General features: G+C 41.8%; 1 protein-coding gene across 2 annotated transcripts; it reads left to right on the forward strand.

The window, feature by feature from the left end:
• Positions 1 to 4,583: 4,583 nt before the first annotated feature.
• Positions 4,584 to 10,629, forward strand: LOC120046080 (RPE-retinal G protein-coupled receptor-like). 2 transcript variants are annotated; one of them, XM_038991016.1, is made up of 8 exons: positions 4,584 to 4,979; positions 5,431 to 5,590; positions 7,093 to 7,214; positions 7,598 to 7,751; positions 8,461 to 8,578; positions 9,372 to 9,485; positions 9,650 to 9,816; positions 9,877 to 10,629. In XM_038991016.1, exons 1-7 carry the CDS (start codon positions 4,904 to 4,906, stop codon positions 9,794 to 9,796), a joined length of 891 nt encoding a protein of 296 aa, XP_038846944.1. In that variant the 5' UTR covers positions 4,584 to 4,903; the 3' UTR covers positions 9,797 to 9,816; positions 9,877 to 10,629. The 2 variants fall into 2 exon arrangements, with proteins under 2 accessions (XP_038846944.1, XP_038846943.1); XM_038991015.1 differs by having other exon boundaries at positions 9,650 to 10,629.
• The last annotated feature ends 10,447 nt before the right edge of the window (positions 10,630 to 21,076 follow it).

The following is a 21,076-nucleotide window of genomic DNA, read 5'->3' on the forward strand; positions in this document are numbered from 1 at the left end:
CTACCGGTCCTGGTCCCTGGTCAAGAGTAGTGAACTACCGGTCCTGGTCCCTGGTCAAGAGTAGTGAACTACTGGTCCTGGTCGCTGGTCAAGAGTAGTGAACTACCGGTCCTGGTCGCTGGTCAAGAGTAGTGAACTACCGGTCCTGGTCGCTGGTCAAGAGTAGTGAACTACCGGTCCTGGTCGCTGGTCAAGAGTAGTGAACTACCGGTCCTGGTCCCTGGTCAAGAGTAGTGAACTACTGGTCCTGGTCCCTGGTCAAGAGTAGTGAACTACCGGTTCTGGTCGCTGGTCAAGAGTAGTGAACTACCGGTCCTGGTCCCTGGTCAAGAGTAGTGAACTACCGGTCCTGGTCCCTGGTCAAGAGTAGTGAACTACTGGTCCTGGTCCCTGGTCAAGAGTAGTGAACTATTGGTCCTGGTCCCTGGTCAAGAGTAGTGAACTACCGGTCCTGGGGTCTGGTCAAGAGTAGTGAACTATCGGTCCTGGGGTCTGGTCAAGAGTAGTGAACTACTGGTCCTGGTCCCTGGTCAAGAGTAGTGAACTACCGGTCCTGGTCGCTGGTCAAGAGTAGTGAACTACTGGTCCTGGTCCCTGGTCAAGAGTAGTGAACTACCGGTCCTGGTCCCTGGTCAAGAGTAGTGAACTACCGGTCCTGGTCCCTGGTCAAGAGTAGTGCAGTAAATAGGGAATAGGGTGCCATTTGGGACTCTCTGAGTGACACCAGCTCTATTGTTTAAGTCTTTACTGTTGTTACAGTACATTATGATAAGATCCCCTAGGACCATCTCTAGGCTATCCAAGGCTTTGGCATCTATGGATGAAGGATGAACATGGGACCATCTCTAGGCTATCCACGGCTTTGGGATCTATGGATGAAGGATGAACATGGGACCATCTAGGCTATCCACAGCTTTGGGATCTATGGATGAAGGATGAACATGGGACCATCTCTAGGCTATCCACAGCTTTGGGATCTATGGATGAAGGATGAACATGGGACCATCTCTAGGCTATCCACGGCTTTGGGATCTATGGATGAAGGATGAACATGGGACCATCTCTAGGCTATCCACGGCTTTGGGATCTATGGATGAAGGATGAACCTGGGACCATCTCTAGGCTAGCCAAGGCTTTGGGATCTATGGATGAAGGATGAACATGGGACCATCTCTAGGCTATCCAAGGCTTTGGCATCTATGGATGAAGGATGAACATGGGACCATCTCTAGGCTATCCAAGGCTTTGGGATCTATGGATGAAGTATGAACCTGGGACCATCTCTAGGCTATCCACGGTTTTGGGATCTATGGATGAAGGATGAACATGGGACCATCTCTAGGCTATCCAAGGCTTTGGCATCTATGGATGAAGGATGAACATGGGACCATCTCTAGGCTATCCAAGGCTTTGGGATCTATGGATGAAGTATGAACCTGGGACCATCTCTAGGCTATCCACGGTTTTGGGATCTATGGATGAAGGATGAACATGGGACCATCTCTAGGCTATCCACGGCTTTGGGATCTATGGATGAAGTATGAACCTGGGACCATCTCTAGGCTATCCACGGTTTTGGGATCTATGGATGAAGGATGAACATGGGACCATCTCTAGGCTATCCACGGCTTTGGGATCTATGGATGAAGGATGAACCTGGGACCATCTCTAGGCTAGCCAAGGCTTTGGGATCTATGGATGAAGGATGAACATGGGACCATCTCTAGGCTATCCACGGCTTTGGGATCTATGGATGAAGGATGAACATGGGACCATCTCTAGGCTATCCACGGCTTTGGGATCTATGGATGAAGGATGAACCTGGGACCATCTCTAGGCTAGCCAAGGCTTTGGGATCTATGGATGAAGGATGAACATGGGACCATCTCTAGGCTATCCAAGGCTTTGGCATCTATGGATGAAGGATGAACATGGGACCATCTCTAGGCTATCCAAGGCTTTGGGATCTATGGATGAAGTATGAACCTGGGACCATCTCTAGGCTATCCACGGTTTTGGGATCTATGGATGAAGGATGAACATGGGACCATCTCTAGGCTATCCAAGGCTTTGGCATCTATGGATGAAGGATGAACATGGGACCATCTCTAGGCTATCCAAGGCTTTGGGATCTATGGATGAAGTATGAACCTGGGACCATCTCTAGGCTATCCACGGTTTTGGGATCTATGGATGAAGGATGAACATGGGACCATCTCTAGGCTATCCACGGCTTTGGGATCTATGGATGAAGTATGAACCTGGGACCATCTCTAGGCTATCCACGGTTTTGGGATCTATGGATGAAGGATGAACATGGGACCATCTCTAGGCTATCCACGGCTTTGGGATCTATGGATGAAGTATGAACCTGGGACCATCTCTAGGCTATCCACGGTTTTGGGATCTATGGATGAAGGATGAACCTGGGACCATCTCTAGGCTATCCACGGTTTTGGGATCTATGGATGAAGGATGAACATGGGACCATCTCTAGGCTATCCACGGCTTTGGCATCTATGGATGAAGGATGAACATGGGACCATCTCTAGGCTATCCACGGCTTTGGCATCTATGGATGAAGTATGAAACTGAGCTAATGTATCACATACCAACTCAAAGAGCCTAGTCATAATGCCATCTAATGCTTTGACCCATATATATATATATATATATTGACTTTGTAAATTGTAAAATTACAAAGAGATATCAGCTGATATCCGTTTTCTCCATCTAGATGTACTGTACTTGGCACTAACACTGAAGTAGACAATTCAGTTATACTATAGCGTATCGCTACAGGAGGCTTGATCTGTTCCCGGTGACATGTATACATTAAACTGGCTGCTTTCTTTTTGATTTGTCATGGTCTGGAGCTCCCTGTATGACAATATGGTGTTGACTGTGATTTGTCATGGTCTGGAGCTCCCTGTATGACAATATGGTGTTGACTGTGATTTGTCATGGTCTGGAGCTCCCTGTATGACAATATGGTGTTGACTGTGATTTGTCATGGTCTGGAGCTCCCTGTATGACAATATGGTGTTGACTGTGATTTGTCATGGTCTGGAGCTCCCTGTATGACAATATGGAGTTGACTGTGATTTGTCATGGTCTGGAGCTCCCTGTATGACAATATGGAGTTGACTGTGATTTGTCATGGTCTGGAGCTCCCTGTATGACAATATGGAGTTGACTGTGATTTGTCATGGTCTGGAGCTCCCTGTATGACAATATGGTGTTGACTGGGATTTGTCATGGTCTGGAGCTCCCTGTATGACAATATGGAGTTGACTGGGATTTGTCATGGTCTGGAGCTCCCTGTATGACAATATGGAGTTGACTGTGATTTGTCATGGTCTGGAGCTCCCTGTATGACAATATGGAGTTGACTGTGATTTGTCATGGTCTGGAGCTCCCTGTATGACAATATGGTGTTGACTGTGATTTGTCATGGTCTGGAGCTCCCTGTATGACAATATGGTGTTGACTGTGATTTGTCATGGTCTGGAGCTCCCTGTATGACAATATGGAGTTGACTGTGATTTGTCATGGTCTGGAGCTCCCTGTATGACAATATGGAGTTGACTGTGATTTGTCATGGTCTGGAGCTCCCTGTATGACAATATGGAGTTGACTGTGATTGCTGTGTCTGTTCTGATTCTTGGTGTTCATTTTTTGTGTTGTGTATATATATTTTTATTATACAAAATGTCTTAATGACAATAAATGTATAACCAATATCCTGTGAACAGGTTGGGGTGACTTGGGGACATCGCTAACAGAGTTACGTTCATGGAAGTCAGATTTGATTTCACCCACCAAGTTTAGCCAGACTGAAGGATTATTAAATGTAAACATGTTGCGTTGTGAAAATGGTGAAACCAATAATGCACTGGACAAGGGTCTCTCAGTCCATTCAATATGCTTTGTCAGCTTCCAGCTAGCACTTACTGTAGGTCTATGTTTATGATGTCATTGATGGTGAAGGCAGCAGGTAAAGATGTAGGCTCTTAATTTGATCACTCTTTTGTTGGTGAAAATGTTCCTGCATAGCAGGAAATTCTAACTTGTAGGGTATTCGAGGTTTAAAAAGGCTTCTAAAGTTTGTAATTTCTACTTTAAAATGTCAGACTTGATTAGCCCTATCAAAAATGTTTATCAACCCCTACATAAAAATATCCATTAATTATAATCCACAAGATAATTCACGTTTCCTGTTGGTGCTGGATCATTTTCCTGCCATAGCAAACTGGCTCAAACTAAGATCCTACATCTGTAGGCCTACCTATCTAAATATATATATTTACATTTTTTATTAAACTTTATTTAACTAGACAAGTCAGTTAAGAACAAATTCTTATTTACAATGACGGCCTACACCGGCCAAACCCTAACCAGGACGAAGCTGGGCCAATTGTGCGCAGCCCTATGAGAGATATCCTTCATTGTCATGTACCATATAATGTTTAGCCTACTAAGGATAAAGTATGACCTGTGGGTTTAGAGTTCAGTGACTACCACTGGTCAGTAGTAGCCTATAATGTGAGATAGGCGGGCTTCTTATCAGTTGTTTTATAGATCAGCGAGCTGCGCATGCGCACTAGGTGCGCAGAAACCACTTCAATGAACACAAAGAAAAATATATTTTCGGAAAAAGAAGTAAATAGTTCCTATCCAATGTGTAGCATACTCTATTATTATTATTATTATTGTACCCCTAATTAGAATATTCTTGTAGGGATTGGTGAGTTTTTTTCTTGAGATAAGTTCTTGCATGCCTTTTCACGTGAAAGAGACTTTATAAAGAGTTCAGTCTTAGAAACCTCTGGCACTTTTAGAAGCGAAAATAAACGTAGAGGAATTATCTGTAGTGTCCGACAATTATAGTAGCCATTAAAAAATGGCAGCATACACATTACCGGAGGGATTCTCCGATTTTGACATGTTTGCATTCGGTTCAGCTCTTCTTGTTGGGGGTAAGTGAAATATTTTATGCCAAATATGTTGAAATGAAAGTTGTTATTTATTTGCACTAGAGAAACGGCTGTCAGAGGATGGAGCCCTGTGGGCTTTTAAAGGGATCTTAAATGGATAGGCCTAAAGATTTTAAAGTCGGACAAAACAAAAATGATTTGGCCCGAGAAATGCTTTGAAGATTCTTCAAGCAATGACAGCAATTTGGCAACTTCAAATCATCCATGTATGTCAATGTGATATGTGCTATAATTGGAAGATTAGGTTTTGTAAGGTTGAAATGTGAAAGTGAAATAAAAGTATGTGTGCTTAAAATTCAACAATTTCAGACATATCCTATACGTGTAACTTAACTGAAATGTTAAACCTCCATTTAGTCTGTTTATATCATGGAATCTATCACAAGTTGTTTCCCTTGATGATTTCATTCTTTCTTTCGTGTGTGTGTTTTAGGTCTTCTTGGATTCCTCCTCAACGCCATTTCAATATTGGCCTATATTAGCGTAAAGCAAATGCGAACTCCCAGTAATTTTCTTGTGTTTAACCTTGCTGTGGCTGACATTATGCTCAATATAACCGGCCTGATCGCTGCTTACGCCAGCTTATTTTATAGGTATGAATTCTTGTCCTCTGACACTGCAGTAACGCCTGTGGAGGTTGCCTAATTTATGTGTACAATAGTTGTTGCAAAACATGCGTTTATGCATTGATCTAAAAGTGGTTTACAGAATGATTTGTGCCGACATCTTTTCTAGAGAGGCATTCAAGTAAGGCACATGTATCATGTATATCTGAGTAGCTATAATGGATATACGCTATACAACACAAAAGGGTGATTCCTCACGAAACCATGAAAAAAATGACAATTGTTTTTGCTTTTCATGAATGTAATCCATGTAAGGGTCCTTTGGAGGAAGCATTGTTGACATGTATCTGACATTTGTAAAGCATAATTGCATTTTTTTAATAAAGTTGGGAAAATTTGTGACATTTTTGCCTTACCCAGGTCTCCTTTAAGACATAACAAATGGGTGTCAAATGTAGCTTTGCCACTTGCTTTGTAATATGAGTAGTATTTTGATTTCAAATAACATATTTTATAATTATTGATTTTTTTTGGGGGGGGTTAGGGCAAATTGTTCAACATATTGTTGAACATCATATACTCTATGGGCATATACAAGTTCCAGAGGGATCTCTGCTAGTTTTAAAGTTATGACCCATTTTATACAGAGAAAATGGTAGAGTAGGCAATGTGACCAATCACAGCCCTCCTTTTATTTGTATAATTTCACATCCTGCAAATCATCAGTAGAGGGTGACAATTTTGAATCCATTTTCACATTCACTCTGTTGGTAATGCTTACAAATTGGACTCTAAAAGTACTAAACTCTACAAGTATCAGGATCCCACTCTGGGACTTTGATATGCCTGTAGAGTATATTACGCAAACAAATATATATAAAACAAAATGTGGCAAATCAAAAATTGATTTATATTTTTCAATATTGTCAAATGTATGTACTTTTTAACAATCAAGCAGAACAAGAACAAGCAGCAAAGTTTCATATGACACCGATTTATTTTTTTTTGCTTTGCATGCAGCATCTACAGATGAAACAATATGGAGTCTTAAGGGAGGAAAGGATAAGGCCAAAATGTCACAAATATTAAAAATTCAATACATTATTTCTCAATTATGCTCTAAGATACAAATGTCAAATATATGTCAACAATCCAACCTCCAAAGGAACTTTCTATGGATTAAATGATGTAAAAATCCCCCAAAATCATGGTCTTTTGTTACGTGAGGAATCGCCCATAACTGTAATGTTGAACAATTGTTAATGTATGTGATCCTGATTTCGTAGTTCAACTGTATAGAACCACAACCCAAAGCAGGTGTATTTTGATATAACAATTGCTGCAATATGAGTCACCATGTGGGAATAGAAACACGAAGGCTATGTTTAGACAGGCAGCCCAATTCTGATATTTTGTCAATAGTTATTTTGACCAATCAGATCGATCTTTTGCAAATAATCAGGGAAAATATCAGAATTGGGCTGCCTGTGTAAACGCAGCCTAAATGTGCTCGTCTCTTGCCACCCTAGTCACTGGCCCTGGGGCCAAGACGGATGTAGCAACCACGCCTTCATGGGGATGACAGCAGTTCTGGCCTCTATCAGCTTCCTGGCTACCATCGCCTGGGACAGATATCACCAATATGTCACCAGTGAGTAGTATCCTACTGTACGGCGGCAGGTAGCCTAGTGGTTAGAGCGTTGGGCCAGTAACCGAGCTGACAAGGTAAAAATACGTTGTTCTGCCCCTGAGCAAGGCAGTTAACCCATTGTTCCCGTGCGTCGTGGATGTTGATTAAGGCAGCCCCCCGCACCTCTCTGATTCAGAGGGGTTAAATGCGGAAGATACATTTCAGTTGAATGCATTCAGTTGTACAACTGACTAGGTATCCCCTTTCCCAGTATGTGTTCATGTCATTTACTATAGCGTTATTGATTTATTAAAAAAAATATTTATTGATGTACTATATACATCTACAAAGCTACAAACATACTCTTGCAAATTCCAATAAACTTTGACTTTATTATGTTCCAGATCAGAAGCTGTTTTGGAGCACGGCCTGGACTATTTCTATCGTTACCTGGGGTTTGGCTATCTTCTGGGCCGCCGTCCCTCTGATTGGTTGGGGAGTTTATGACTTTGAGCCCATGAGGACCTGCTGCACTCTAGACTACACCAAAGGAGACAAGTAGGCTACATTTCTATTAAAATATAGGTTATTTAGCAGACAATCTTATCCAGATCGACTTACAGTCAGAAAATGAAATGTGAGCACACCCTCATGTTCTCTCTCATCTGTGGTGCAGGGAATCCCAGACCTAAAGGTAATTTCATTGTAAAACAACAACTTCCTCACACACTGTTACCTTCTGCACGTGTTGATGTTTCAACCAGAGACCCTACAAGACTTTACAAAGTCTAAAGATTGACTCCCAAATATCCTTCTGTTTAAACCAGCTGTTGACATCACTGTTTGGCTTAGTCAAATGTAAACAATGGAATACAGAAACTGGGATTTAGGACAATCAAGCAGATTACAACACAAGTAGTCTCTTTAACCCAGTTGAAAACATCCAGCGTTTCACACACAGAGCGAGCACTGCCAAAAATCTCTAATGGATTGGGATTATTCATTTCGGACAATAAAAACAAAGCTGTCGAGCAATGTCTCCCGCTGACTATGGTTGCAACATTCCCAGGTTTTCCATGAATCCCAGTTGGAGGAGTCCCGAAATCAGGAGGGAATAAATCAGGAACTGCGGAATCCGCTAGGATTCCTGGAAAACCGGGGAATTTGGGGAAAATGACCAGAATTAGGAACCCTAGACGAGTGAGGATGCCCCATGTATAATACAGTATATGTCGTTACATCGTCCGTGTTCATCTCCATTCAACAGGGACTACATTACCTATATGGGGGCCCTGACTGTCTTCTACCTTATCCTCCCTGCTTATGTCATGAAGTCCAACTACGACGCCATTCACGCATACTTCAAGAAGATCCACAAGCACAGGGTAAACCCTCTAACATTCTACCGTTTGAACATTTGAATGTTCTTTGAAATATTACAACGCATTTTAACAATACCATTAATCTTTGGCCAGAAAAACGTACTTCTCATTGTACAGTGCATTCGGAAAGTATTCAGACCCCTTGACTTTTTCCACATTTTGTTACATTAGTCTTATTCTAAAATTGATTCAATATTTTTTTCTCTCATCTATCTACACACAATACCCCACAATGACAAAGTGAAAACAGGTTTTTAGAAATTTTTGCATATATATATATATATATATGTCTTAACAGAAATACCTTATTTACATAAGAATTCAGACCCTTTGCTATGAGACTCAAAGTTGAGCTCAGGTGCATCCTGTTTCCATTGTCACTATGTTCTGTGTGGGGGTACATAACAGTCACTATGTTCTGTGTGGGGGTACATAACAGTCACTATGTTCTGTGTGGGGGTACATAACAGTCACTATGTTCTGTGTGGGGGTACATAACAGTCACTATGTTCTGTGTGGGGGTACATAACAGTCACTATGTTCTGTGTGGGGGTACATAACAGTCACTATATTCTGTGTGGGGGTACATAACAGTCACTATGTTCTGCTCTTTTATACATTATGTGATGCTGATATGTTATTGTGTGACTTAAAAGCCAGAAAAGTCTAAACAGGATTAAAGTACGGGTAAGTGTAGGGGTTAGGGTTTATGGTAGGGACATCCCAAGGATTCCAGATAGCACTAACCCTTAAAAGTCCCATTCAATACAATTTATTGACTGTCCTTGTATTCCAGTGGAACACCAGTTTACCACTGATGGTTCTGTTGTTCTGCTGGGGACCCTACGAAATCATGTGTATCTACGCCTGCTTTGGCAACGCCAGACTGGTCTCACCAAAGCTGAGAATGGTGAGCAGTTCTTCTTCTACCTTTTTCCCTTTTATTCAATTTTTTTTGTCTTTTTTTGTCTTCCATTCTCTCTGAGCTTGATAATTCTTTAGTTCAATGAAATTTGAATGGAGATTGTTTTATTTAAATCTTTTAACAAGAAAACATCTTTATTCATTTCCTAGTTGCTTCCTGTTTTGGCGAAAACGAACCCTATTTTCAACGCGTGGCTCTATTCCTTTGGGAACGAGTTCTACAGAGGAGGGGTGTGGCAGTTCCTGACTGGCCAGAAGTTTACTGAGCCGGTCGTTGTGAAGTTAAAAGGAAGATAAAGGAAGTTTTCCATTCTGACATTCTAATTCTATGGTTACACTACTGTACAGGCCATGGAATTAGAATGTTCCATTCTGACATTCTAATTCTATGGTTACACTACTGTACAGGCCATGGAATTAGAATGTTCCATTCTGACATTCTAATTCTATGGTTACACTACTGTACAGGCCATGGAATTAGAATGTTCCATTCTGACATTCTAATTCTATGGTTACACTACTGTACAGGCCATGGAATTAGAATGTTCCATTCTCACATTCTAATTCTATGGTTACACTACTGTACAGGCCATGGAATTAGAAAGTTCCATTCTCACATTCTAATTCTATGGTACAGGCTATATCCAAACAACATCATCATCATGGACTCTCATTGCAGTAGGTTTCACATTGGAAGAATGGTATTTGTACAAGGTGGTGAACTTAATGTTAATTGTTTATTTAGCTGGCTTGGGAAACCATGGGTCCAATGTAGCTTGTCAATAGCGGTATGGTGGCTGACTCTTCATTCAAATAGACTTTGGGGAGAAGCACCTGTGATTAGATTGAATGATGTCTCATGATTGACTAGACAAAGGATACTCAGTGACCTACGTTGTAATACAAATACCACAGTGCTCTTAATGCCATGTTCATGCTGAGTGATTTGAAGGTAATACAACCAGAGATCAACTTAAAAGTGGACCAAACTTAAGGTTCAGGTCATGTTAATGTAATACCGTTTTTTATTTTTTATAGCCAATAGCTATACTTCTAGAAGTCTCCCTGATGTATCCCTCCAGCACTGTAATAAACACAGCAAGGTATTCTGCCATGCAGCCGCTCTTCAATCTGACTCCACTGACCTTACCTGGAAATGGTGTGATTCTCAGCATGCCGCTGTACCTGTACAGCTGTAAAAGGATGAGACTTCAAAAAAGAGCTATACTCTAACACACCTGGGTTCAAGTACTATTTGAAATCTTTAAAATACTTTAACTGTTTACTTTAGCCTGCCTGGAGTGCCAGATGGGTGGGGTATACAGTTTTATGCTAAGGCAAGCTCAATCAAGCCAGGATAAAGTATTGGAAATGATTTCATATAGTAACTGAACCCAGGCGTCATTCAGCCAAGACATTTCATGCTATGGAGGTTGTTGTATAGTTGTGACCAACAAGATTTATTGGGTCACTTTTGGTTCCTGAGGAGTGTTAGGGATGTGTCCCAAATTACACCCTATTCCCTATTTAGTGCACTACTTTTGAACAGAGACCTGGCCAAATGTAGTGCACTATGTAGGGAATATGGTTCAATTTGAAGTCTGAAGACAAAAGCCTTGATGTGATGTAACCTCTACACAGTATAGCCACCAATCTTTCTGTGAAGAACTATTCTCTGTAGATACTTAGTGTGGAGGCAGAACTATTCTCTGTAGATACTTAATGTGGAGGCAGATCTATTCTCTGTAGATACTTAGTGTGGAGGCAGAACTATTCTCTGTAGATACTTAGTGTGGCGGCAGAACTAAAAGAAGCAGGATCATCCCTTTAAAGGAAGTGGAGAAAACCACACAACATTGAATCCCACGGAGGAAGTTTGTGAATGACCAATGGTCCCCAAGTTACGTAGTCTTACATTACATTACATCCCCATATAGTCTGGAGTAAACTAGATTTAACCTAATAATGTTTGGTGTATTGAATGTGTTTTTTGTTCTATTATAATAATATGCCATTTAGCAGACGGATTGACAGTCTGACAGTGCATATATATATATTTTTTTAACGTATTTGTACGTTCAAACCGTAATCTTAGACTATCACATTGTGTCACGTTGTGTCGTTTTAACTTCGTCTATCTTTGTGTAGCAGACGCTGGCATGCATAACCTTACGTAAAATACAGTTAATCTACTCCTTTGCAGTTGTTTGCAATGTTGTCTTTCTCAGTTTTGTCTCTACTTCCAATCATGTGCTCTGGTCCCAGGCGAGGTAAGCATGGCAGACATCAAAACAGTGGTGTAACGCGCCAGCGCCTGTCACTGTCGTCTGAGCTGCTTAACGTGGAGTCTCCAGTCCTGAAATAAACCTTTAACGAGTGGAGTGAACTAATGCAGCTCAGTCCCTGACACAGCCGCCTGTCACAGTAATCCTGTGTGGCACAGCACCAGGGCCTGTCAGAGCCACTTCACCCAATCAGCAGGGGTGTTGCAAATGGTAACCTATTCCCTATATAGTGCACTACTATGAACCAAGACCTAATGGCAACCTATTCCCTATATAGTGCACTACAACAGAGTGGGGAATAGAGTGTCATTTGAGACGCAAACTGCAAATAGACAACAGCCTTCCTCCGGGGGAGGAGTCGGCTTTCTCTTAACTCACCTGGATGTTACAGGTTGTCAGGTTCAGACAACCCTGTTGACCAATCAAAAGGACCTGGATGTTACAGGTTGTCAGGTTCAGAGAACCCTGTTGACCAATCAAAAGGACCTGGATGTTACTGAACTCTAAGAAAGTGATTACTACACACCATCATTATAGTATGTTTTAGGAGGGTTGACAGAATGATGTAACCAACCATTTATTTTTATACAAATTGGGCAACTTCTTGTAATTTCCTGAAATGTATGCAAAATACAGTTCTGAGATCATTTTTAGTGAGAGCAGAGTTGGTGGTAATGACAGAATGCCAACTAGTTCTGGATAAATCAATAACTTTTTTTCCTTTTTTTTTAGCTCTGTGGAGTTTTTTTTAAAATGTAGAGATAAATTAGATCAATCCTGAACTGTGAGATGTAGTAGGGAGTTGTAATTTCTAACAGGCCAACATTGTACATAGTTTACCGCAGAAAACTTGGTAATTAACTACAATGACTATAATCCATTGCGCGCCCCGCTGAGAGAAGAGAGAACGCACCGATCGAGGGATAGAAAGTTTAGCGAGCCTGAAAATACATGATCTTAGATATTCAGCAGTCATAAAAGTATGCCATATTTACTTTGAAGAAATACTAAAATAGTGATTTTGTCAAACAGCATAGGCAGTAACTCTAGTAACTCTATAGAGATGAGATGTTGACTTGGAATGAAATAATAAAGGCTTCAAATAAAACACATTTGTTGAAAAAAAGGGGTGGTTCCTTAAGAGGTTTAAAGTAATTAATATTAATTGTTTTATTCTGTGTTACAGCATTCAACCCACAGAATGCATAGCACATTTAAAAAAAAAAAAATAGAAACTGAAAAACGTGATGCTTTTTTAATAATCGAACCGAAACCGACCTCAAAAAGGACTAATCGCTCAGTACTAGCTACAGCATAATCTATTTAACAGATGAGATGGTACGCCAAACTAGACAATGTGAAGGAAGTGTCCGAAATGGCACCCTAAATTATACCCTAAATGGCCCCCTATTCCCTATGTAGAGCACTACTTTTGACCAGAGCCCTATGGTAGGGACTAGGGGGCCATTTGGGATGCGTATGAAGTCTGAGGGGTTCATGAACTGACATTAACATGATTCGAAGAACTCAAACACAATCGGTAACTGCCTGGTACAGTACACAATGCTAACTACAGATGTAGGATCTTAATTTGATCACCCGGATGTTGCAGGAAATTTCCTGCACAACAGGAATTTCCTGTTGCTGACATGGCATGTCATTCACTATATAGTGCCCTACATTTGGCTACAGTAGAACTTGATACCATTAGCTGGGAGAGGTGTAGAATGTCATTGTATGCTGTAGCATTAAGATTTCCCTTCATTGGAACTAAGGGGCCTGAACCATGAAAAACAGCCCAAGACCATTATTCCTCCTCCACCAAATTTTACAGTTGGCACTATGCATTCTGGCAGATAGCGTGCTCAGATTCTTCCGTCGGACTGCCAGATGGTGAAGCGTGATTCATCACTCCAGAGTCCAATGCTAGCGAGCTTTACACCACTCCAGCTGACGTTTGGCATTGCGCATGGTGATCTTTGGCTTGTGTGCGGCTGCTTGGCCATGGAAACCGTTTTAATGAAGCTCCCGACGAACAGTTCTTGTGCTGACGCTGCTTCCAGAGGCAGTTTGGAACTCAGTAGTGAGTGTTGCAACCGAGGACAGACGATTTTTACGCGCTTCAGCATTTCCTGTTCTGTGAGCTTGTGTGGCCTACCACTTCACGGCTGAGCTGTTGTTGCTCCTAGACCTTTCCACTTTACAATAACAGCATTTACAGTTGACCGGGGAAACTCTAGAGGGGAGAAATTTGACAAACTGACTTGTTGGAAAGGTGGCGTCCTATGAAGGTGCCACAAAGTGACTGAGCTCTTCAGTAAGGCCATTCTACTGCCAGTGTTTGTCTATGGAGATTGCATGGCTATGTGCTCGACATGGAAATAGCTGTCCTAGTATTCAGCCTACAGTAGCAGCCAAAGTTTGGTGTTCAATGTAGGCCTACATTCCATGAGACTTTTGAAAAAAAAACATGTAGGGCTTGACATTAACCTGTCAATCCACTTGTCCTTCAGACAAGGAGGTGACTGTAAATGCTGTTGTGTTGTTTGATGCAAGAAACCACTTTACAAAGAAAAATGCATTATTATTCCCATACCATTATTACAGAGAATCAGACAAATTATGCTTCTCTCTGCCTATTGGCTACCTAGCTTATTCAAGCCTGTCTCAAAATACAACACTGCCCCTTTTAAAACATAAAAAAGCTCTTTACCTGACTTGGTTTTCAAAGATGTCTAGAAAAAAATCCCTCCCCTATTGCTGACTACAAATACTTTTTTAACTGGGATAATAACTGACTAACTAGTAAAGGATACGCACAACGTGTGCAGACGTGGCTACATGCAGTTCTTGATCATATAACCTTTCGCATGTGGCTTCAAATTTTCACATGACATTTCTGCAAACCAAAAGGAGTCATTCTGATACACAGTGCTTTTAACATACATATTTGACAACATTGTGTGTATTTATAGAGTAATTCATGTTCAACATGTTGTTACCTGGGATTTGAACTAATAACCTGTTGGTTCACAGCATTACGATCTTTTCTGCTCCGCCACAATGTCTGTTGTCAGTAACTGATTTCACCTGTATTCCTACACTTTGGACATCAACGAAAATCTCAGCTTTGTTTATCATTTATATTTATCATAGTGATTCAGGGGTAACATTAAAAGAATATACAGAATCACTCAAATGACTGAAATAAGTAAATGAAATCAATGATGAGAGAATAGTCAGATTAACTGATGTCTATAATAGCAGTGCAGATGACGCTCTTTTGATAAGTGCAGAGATGTATTATAGGTAATGAATGTTTAAAGAAACACTGCTGACGTTGTGGCGTAGCAGAATGATCAGTCTACTTCCAATCCAGTGGTTCTGAGTTCAAATCCCAGGTGGTGTTATCCCTTTAGCTGAACAGCAATAACACATGGAATTGCACATTTGAAAAAGTGATCACATGTGAAGTGTTCCAAAAACACGTTTTTCACATGTGAAGTGTTCCAAAAACACGTTTTCCACATGTGAAGTGTTCCCGAAAACACGTTTTCCACATGTGAAGTGTTCCAAAAACACATTTTCCACATGTGAAGTGTTCCAAAAACACGTTTTCACATGATTTGTTCCAAAAACATGTGAAATCATTTGGTTCAACATGTGATAACATGAAACTACACTGTTAGCCATTAGTGTTTATTTTATGGTAAATTGTACAGTTATTTTACGGTACATTTCTACAGTAATAGGATACTCTATTAGTGTTTTGTAGTTGATTTACTATCAATAGCAATGCACTTAGGTACTTTTTGTCCCGTCAAGAATACATTTTTGCACTTTGCTAAAAGTTGCCTGGAATCAAGTCAAAAATGGTGTGATTATCTGACACCAACTAAAAAGTAGTAGTGCTCAGGGACACTTGACTTTAAGGCCTAGATTCAACACGCTATAGCCGACACCCGCATAGCTGGTGTTTTGACTGTGTCAGAGGCGTAACTGCATTAGAGCTGTCGAATCGGGGAGTTCATGTGGTCATCATCAGGAAGCCACGCCACTTCTACTCAGAACGAGAACGTGTAGGCTATATTGAAATAATGACACTCAAATTGAAAATCATTCCACAAAATAATGAGGATTTCTATCAGCCTAATTGAGGTGTAGATTACATCTCCTGTTCCAACTTGTAAACAAGGCTACATGGTATCTCTCTTAATGCAATTCTGTGCAGCCAATGGCAATTTCCGCTTCAGGTATAAGGCCGGAAGACGTTTGTGGATTTGACAGCTCTGATGCAGTTCCTCATCTTACACTGGCAAAATAATCTCTTTGCAGGTGTCCACTAGCATGGAGCTGATAGACTCTAGCACAAAGTGGGATTAAACGCTCTCGGGATTTGAACTTGCAACCTTTCAGTCTGGACTGTATTAATGTCTCAGCGGTGCTACAAAATTGTTATTTGTTTCCAAGAAGAAGAAAAAACACACACACACAGAGAAAAATGAGAGCATGGTTACAGTACAGCGTTTTTTCACTGGTCAAAGGTACACACGAGGTACACATAGGAACTCAAATAGTACTGGTCGGTACCTTTTAGGGTACATGTGCGCATAATCTAGTATAATGGTACATTTTTCTACCCAATATATTAAATATAAAGCTGCATTTGTAACCATGTAGGAGGGGGGAATTTGCCCGTTGTGAAATTGTAACTACCAGTTGGATGCTTTAACATTTGAATTATTACAATAACATTATGACTAGCAATAAATGGAATATTGTATGGTTCTTTGGTATCACATTGATATATAATCTCAGCAAAAAAGGAAACATACTCTCACTGTCAACTGCGTTTATTTTCAGCAAACTTAACATTTGTAAATATTTGTATGAACATAACAAGATTCAACAACTGAGACAGAAACTGAACAAGTTCCACAGACATGTGACTAACAGAAATTGAATAATGTGTCACTGAACAAAGGGGGGGTCAAAATCAAAAGTAACAGTCAGTATCTGGTGTGGCCACCAGCTGCATTAAGTACTGCAGTGCATCTCCTCCTCATGGACTGCACCAGATTTGCCAGTTCTTGCTGTGAGATGTTACCCCACTCTTCCACCAAGGCACCTGCAAGTTCCCGGACATTTCTGGGGTGGAATGGCCCTAGCCCTCACCCTCCGATCCAACAGGTCCCAGACGTGCTCAATGGGATTGAGATCCGGGCTCTTCGCTGGCCATGGCAGAACACTGACATTCTTGTCTTGCAGGAAATCACACACAGAACGAGCAGTATGGCTGGTGGCATTGTCATGCTGGAGGGTCATGTCAGGATGAGCCTGCAGGAAGGGAACCACATGAGGGAGGAGGATGTCTTCCCTGTAATGCACAGCGTTGAGATTGCCTGCAATGACAACAAGCTCAGTCCGATGATGATGTGACACACCGCCCCAGACCATGACGGACCCTCCACCTCCAAATCGATCCCGCTCCAGAGTACAGGCCTCGGTGTAACGCTCATTCCTTCGACGATAAACGCGAATCCGACCATCACCTCTGATGAGACAAAATCGCAACTCGTCAGTGGAGAGCACTTTTTGCCAGTCCTGTCTGGTCCAGCGACGGTGGGTTTGTACCCATAGCCTCTGCCATGGCCAGCGAAGCGCCCGGATCTCAATCCCATTGAGCACGTCTGGGACCTGTTGGATGTCTGGTGAGGACCTGCCTTACAACAGGCCTACAAGCCCTCAGTCCAGCCTCTCTCAGCCTATTGCAGACAGTCTGAGTACTGATGGAGGGATTGTGCGTTCCTGGTGTAACTCGGGCAGTTGTTGTTGCCATCCTGTACCTGTCCCGCAGGTATAATGTTCGGATGTACCGATCCTGTGCAGGTGTTGTTACACGTGGTCTGCCACTGCGAGGACGATCAGCTGTCCGTCCTGTCTCCCTGTAGCGCTATCTTAGGCATCTCACAGCACGGACATTGCAATTTATTGCCCTGGCCACATCTTGCCTCCTTGCAGCATGCCTAAGACACGTTCACGCAGATGAGCAGGGTCCCTGGGCATCTTTCTTTTGGTGTTTTTCAGAGTCAGTAGAAAGGCCTCTTTAGTGTCCTAAGTTTTCATAACTGTGACCTTAATTGCCTACCGTCTGTAAGCTGTTAGTGTCTTAACGACCGTTCCACAGGTGCATGTTCATTAATTGTTTATGGTTCACTGAACAAGCATGGGAAACACTGTTTAAATCCTTTGCAATGAAGATCTGTGAAGTTATTTGGATTTTTACGAATTATCTTTGAAAGACAGGGTCCTGAAAAAGGGACGTTTCTTTTTTTGCTGAGTTTATGTCTGGCCTTTAACAACGCTGAGTAACTGGCAGACTACAGGCCTCTTCTTCGCTGAGCTTTAACGGCGGTTGGCATCCAAGAAATGTTGCATTACCACCACCTACTAGACTGGAGTATAACTCCCTTATAGTTTGCTTTAAAAAATACACAATTATAATAATAAATAAATACCCTACCATCTAACACTACACTCACAAAATAAATAAATAATAATACTTCACTATTTAAATCTATTTAGTCCTACTTCAGACCAACAGCCTGAAAGGATGGGATACCACCACTTAATGCATCCTTTAACTCTTCTGATGTCAAGTCTCGCACACCCAAATACCTCTCTGCAGCTGCCACCACAACCTCCATTTTCTGAGATTTATGTTTCATCCCTGCAGTACAGTTGATAACCATTGCTATAAATGCCAAAAATCCAATCTTACTGAAACATATATCACTCGTTGGTTTATCTCTCTGTGCTGATACAGATCTACTACTCACACCACTCCTCTCAGGATCCCTCCTCCTTGACCCATCATCCTCTACTTTCTTCACTACTCTAACCCTGGAAACCTCAAGCTGCCTCTCTCGCACGGGACATTTCTGATCCCCAGCCCCATGGGCACCCCTACAATTGACACATTCCACTACTTTCCCCAATGCTACACATTCCTTTGTCTCATGCCCTTCTGCACCCTTCTCACACCTACAGTAGGAACCTCCCTCCTACGCACTGCTGCCACATGTCCATAAGCTTGACACCTGTAACAACGTAATGTAATCGGCACAAGAGTTTGTACAGGATAACTTATATATCCTAACATCACTTTTTCGGGCAAAGACTCAACATCAAAGCTCAAAAGAACAGACAATGACCCTTCTGTTTCTCCACTCAAGCCACCCAGTCTGCGTCGCACCAAACGACAAGCATCACAAACACCAGGAATCTTCCTCTTCATTAGGTCAGCTTCACATTTACCACTGCCCCAGTAATCACTCCTTTCAATGACGCCCTTTTCTTGAGAGCAAAACGATTCACATCTCTTTCCCCCATTCGTTTAACACGGAGTGCCTGCTCCCTCTGACCAGCAGAAACAAACAATTATCACAAGACCACTTCTGGTTACCCTCACCGATTCCACAGCACCCAACTCTCTTTTCACCCACCCTGAAACCTCAAATGGCAAGGGTCCACTTTATCCCAAAACTTTACTCCTACTGTCACAGACTCATCTTTATCCTGACCCTCGGGCTCCGAGAACTTCACCACACCGACCACCTCGGATTCTTCGCCCTCATTCACTTCCATTTCTCCACCTGTCTTCAACTCACTTTGCTTACACTTTCTATCATTCTTCTTTAACCCCTTTGGGATGTAACGCTCAACAATGCATCCCACATGTCAATTTTTTTTATATATATATAATTACAAGCTTGGTGTTTATGAACAGACCAGATTAACTGGGATGACATTCTCTCTTATAGGAGACCAACAAGAGCTAGCTGAAAGCCACACCTCGAATAAGCCAAGTCTGCAATCGTCTGATAGGCTGACGCTGTTACAATATGCTGCCAATCAGCAAGTGATGTCAACAGAAGAGTCAGTGAAGGCACAGTATGTTACTGGCACCAAGTGTCCTGTAGGTTACTGGCACCATTGCTAGTGGCACCAAGTGTCCTGTAGGTTACTGGCACCATTGCTAGTGGCACCAAGTGTTCTGTAGGTTACTGGCACCATTGCTAGTGGCACCAAGTGTTCTGTAGGTTACTGGCACCATTGCTAGTGGCACCAAGTGTCCTGTAGGTTACTGGCACCATTGCTAGTGGCACCAAGTGTTCTGTAGGTTACTGGCACCATTGCTAGTGGCACCAAGTGTTCTGTAGGTTACTGGCACCATTGCTCGTGGCACCAAGTGTTCTATAGGTCACTGGCAAGATTGCAAGAGGCAGCAAATGTCCTGTAGGTTATTAGCAACATTTAGCCAGTAAGTTATTGTTACTTTTACAATATCTTACTGGCAAGTAGCTTCCAGTAAAGAAATAACACATTCACAGCTTCGAGCAACAAATTTTCCATAAAATTATTGGAAAATGCATAATCACAGCATTACTAACACATTCTCTTAATTTACAGAACAGACCATGTGAAAAAAGTAATCCATTTGTGCTGGCATAGCTATCAAATACTTAAACTCCTACAACACTTCTACAAACAGTTGGTAAAAATAGACATATATGTAACCACGCCGCCAAATATGCTAATGAGCCCCACATATCAAAGAGTAGTGATGATCTTAAATTACATTCAAAATGTCCCATTTGTCAAATCAAAGTTTATTTGTCACGTGCACCGAAAACAACAGGTGTACTGTAGACCTTACAGTGAAATGCTTACTTACAGGCCCTAACCAACAGTGCAATTTTTAAGTAAAAAAATAGGTATCAGGTGAACAATAGATAAGTAAAGAAATAAAAACAACAGTAAAAAAGAGAGTGAAAAAGGACAGTAGCGAGGCTATATACAGGCACTGGTTAGTCAGGCTGATTGAGGTAGTATGTACATGTAGGTATGGTTAAAGTGACTATGCATATATGATAAACAGAGAGTAGCAGTAGCGTAAAAGAAGGGTTGGGGCGGGACAATGCAAATAGTCTGGGTAGCCATTTGATTACCTGTTCAGGAGTCATATGGCTTGGGGGTAAAAGCTGTTGAGAAGCCTTTTGTTCCTAGACTTGGCACTCCGGTACCGCTTGTCATGCGGTAGCAGAGAGAACAGTCTATGACTGGGGTGGCTGGAGTCTTTGACAATTTTTAGGGCCTTCCTCTGACACCATCTGGTGTAGAGGTCCTGGATGGGACGCACTACCCTCTGAAACGCCTTGCGGTCGGAAGCCGAGCAGTTGCTGTACCAGGCAGTTATGCAACCAGTCAGGATGCTCTCGATGTTGCAGCT

Source organism: Salvelinus namaycush, chromosome 4 (genome assembly GCF_016432855.1).
Source record: "Salvelinus namaycush isolate Seneca chromosome 4, SaNama_1.0, whole genome shotgun sequence".
In the NCBI taxonomy this organism is placed as follows: Eukaryota; Metazoa; Chordata; class Actinopteri; order Salmoniformes; family Salmonidae; genus Salvelinus; species Salvelinus namaycush.

Bases quoted from the DNA above. Each gene is read 5' to 3' on its own strand.
- LOC120046080 (XM_038991015.1), top strand. From the start codon at position 4,904: ATGGCAGCATACACATTACCGGAGGGATTCTCCGATTTTGACATGTTT. The intron at 5,591-7,092 runs GTATGAATTCTT...TTGCCACCCTAG, and splicing joins TACGCCAGCTTATTTTATAG to TCACTGGCCCTGGGGCCAAG. The intron at 7,215-7,597 runs GTGAGTAGTATC...ATTATGTTCCAG, and splicing joins ATATCACCAATATGTCACCA to ATCAGAAGCTGTTTTGGAGC.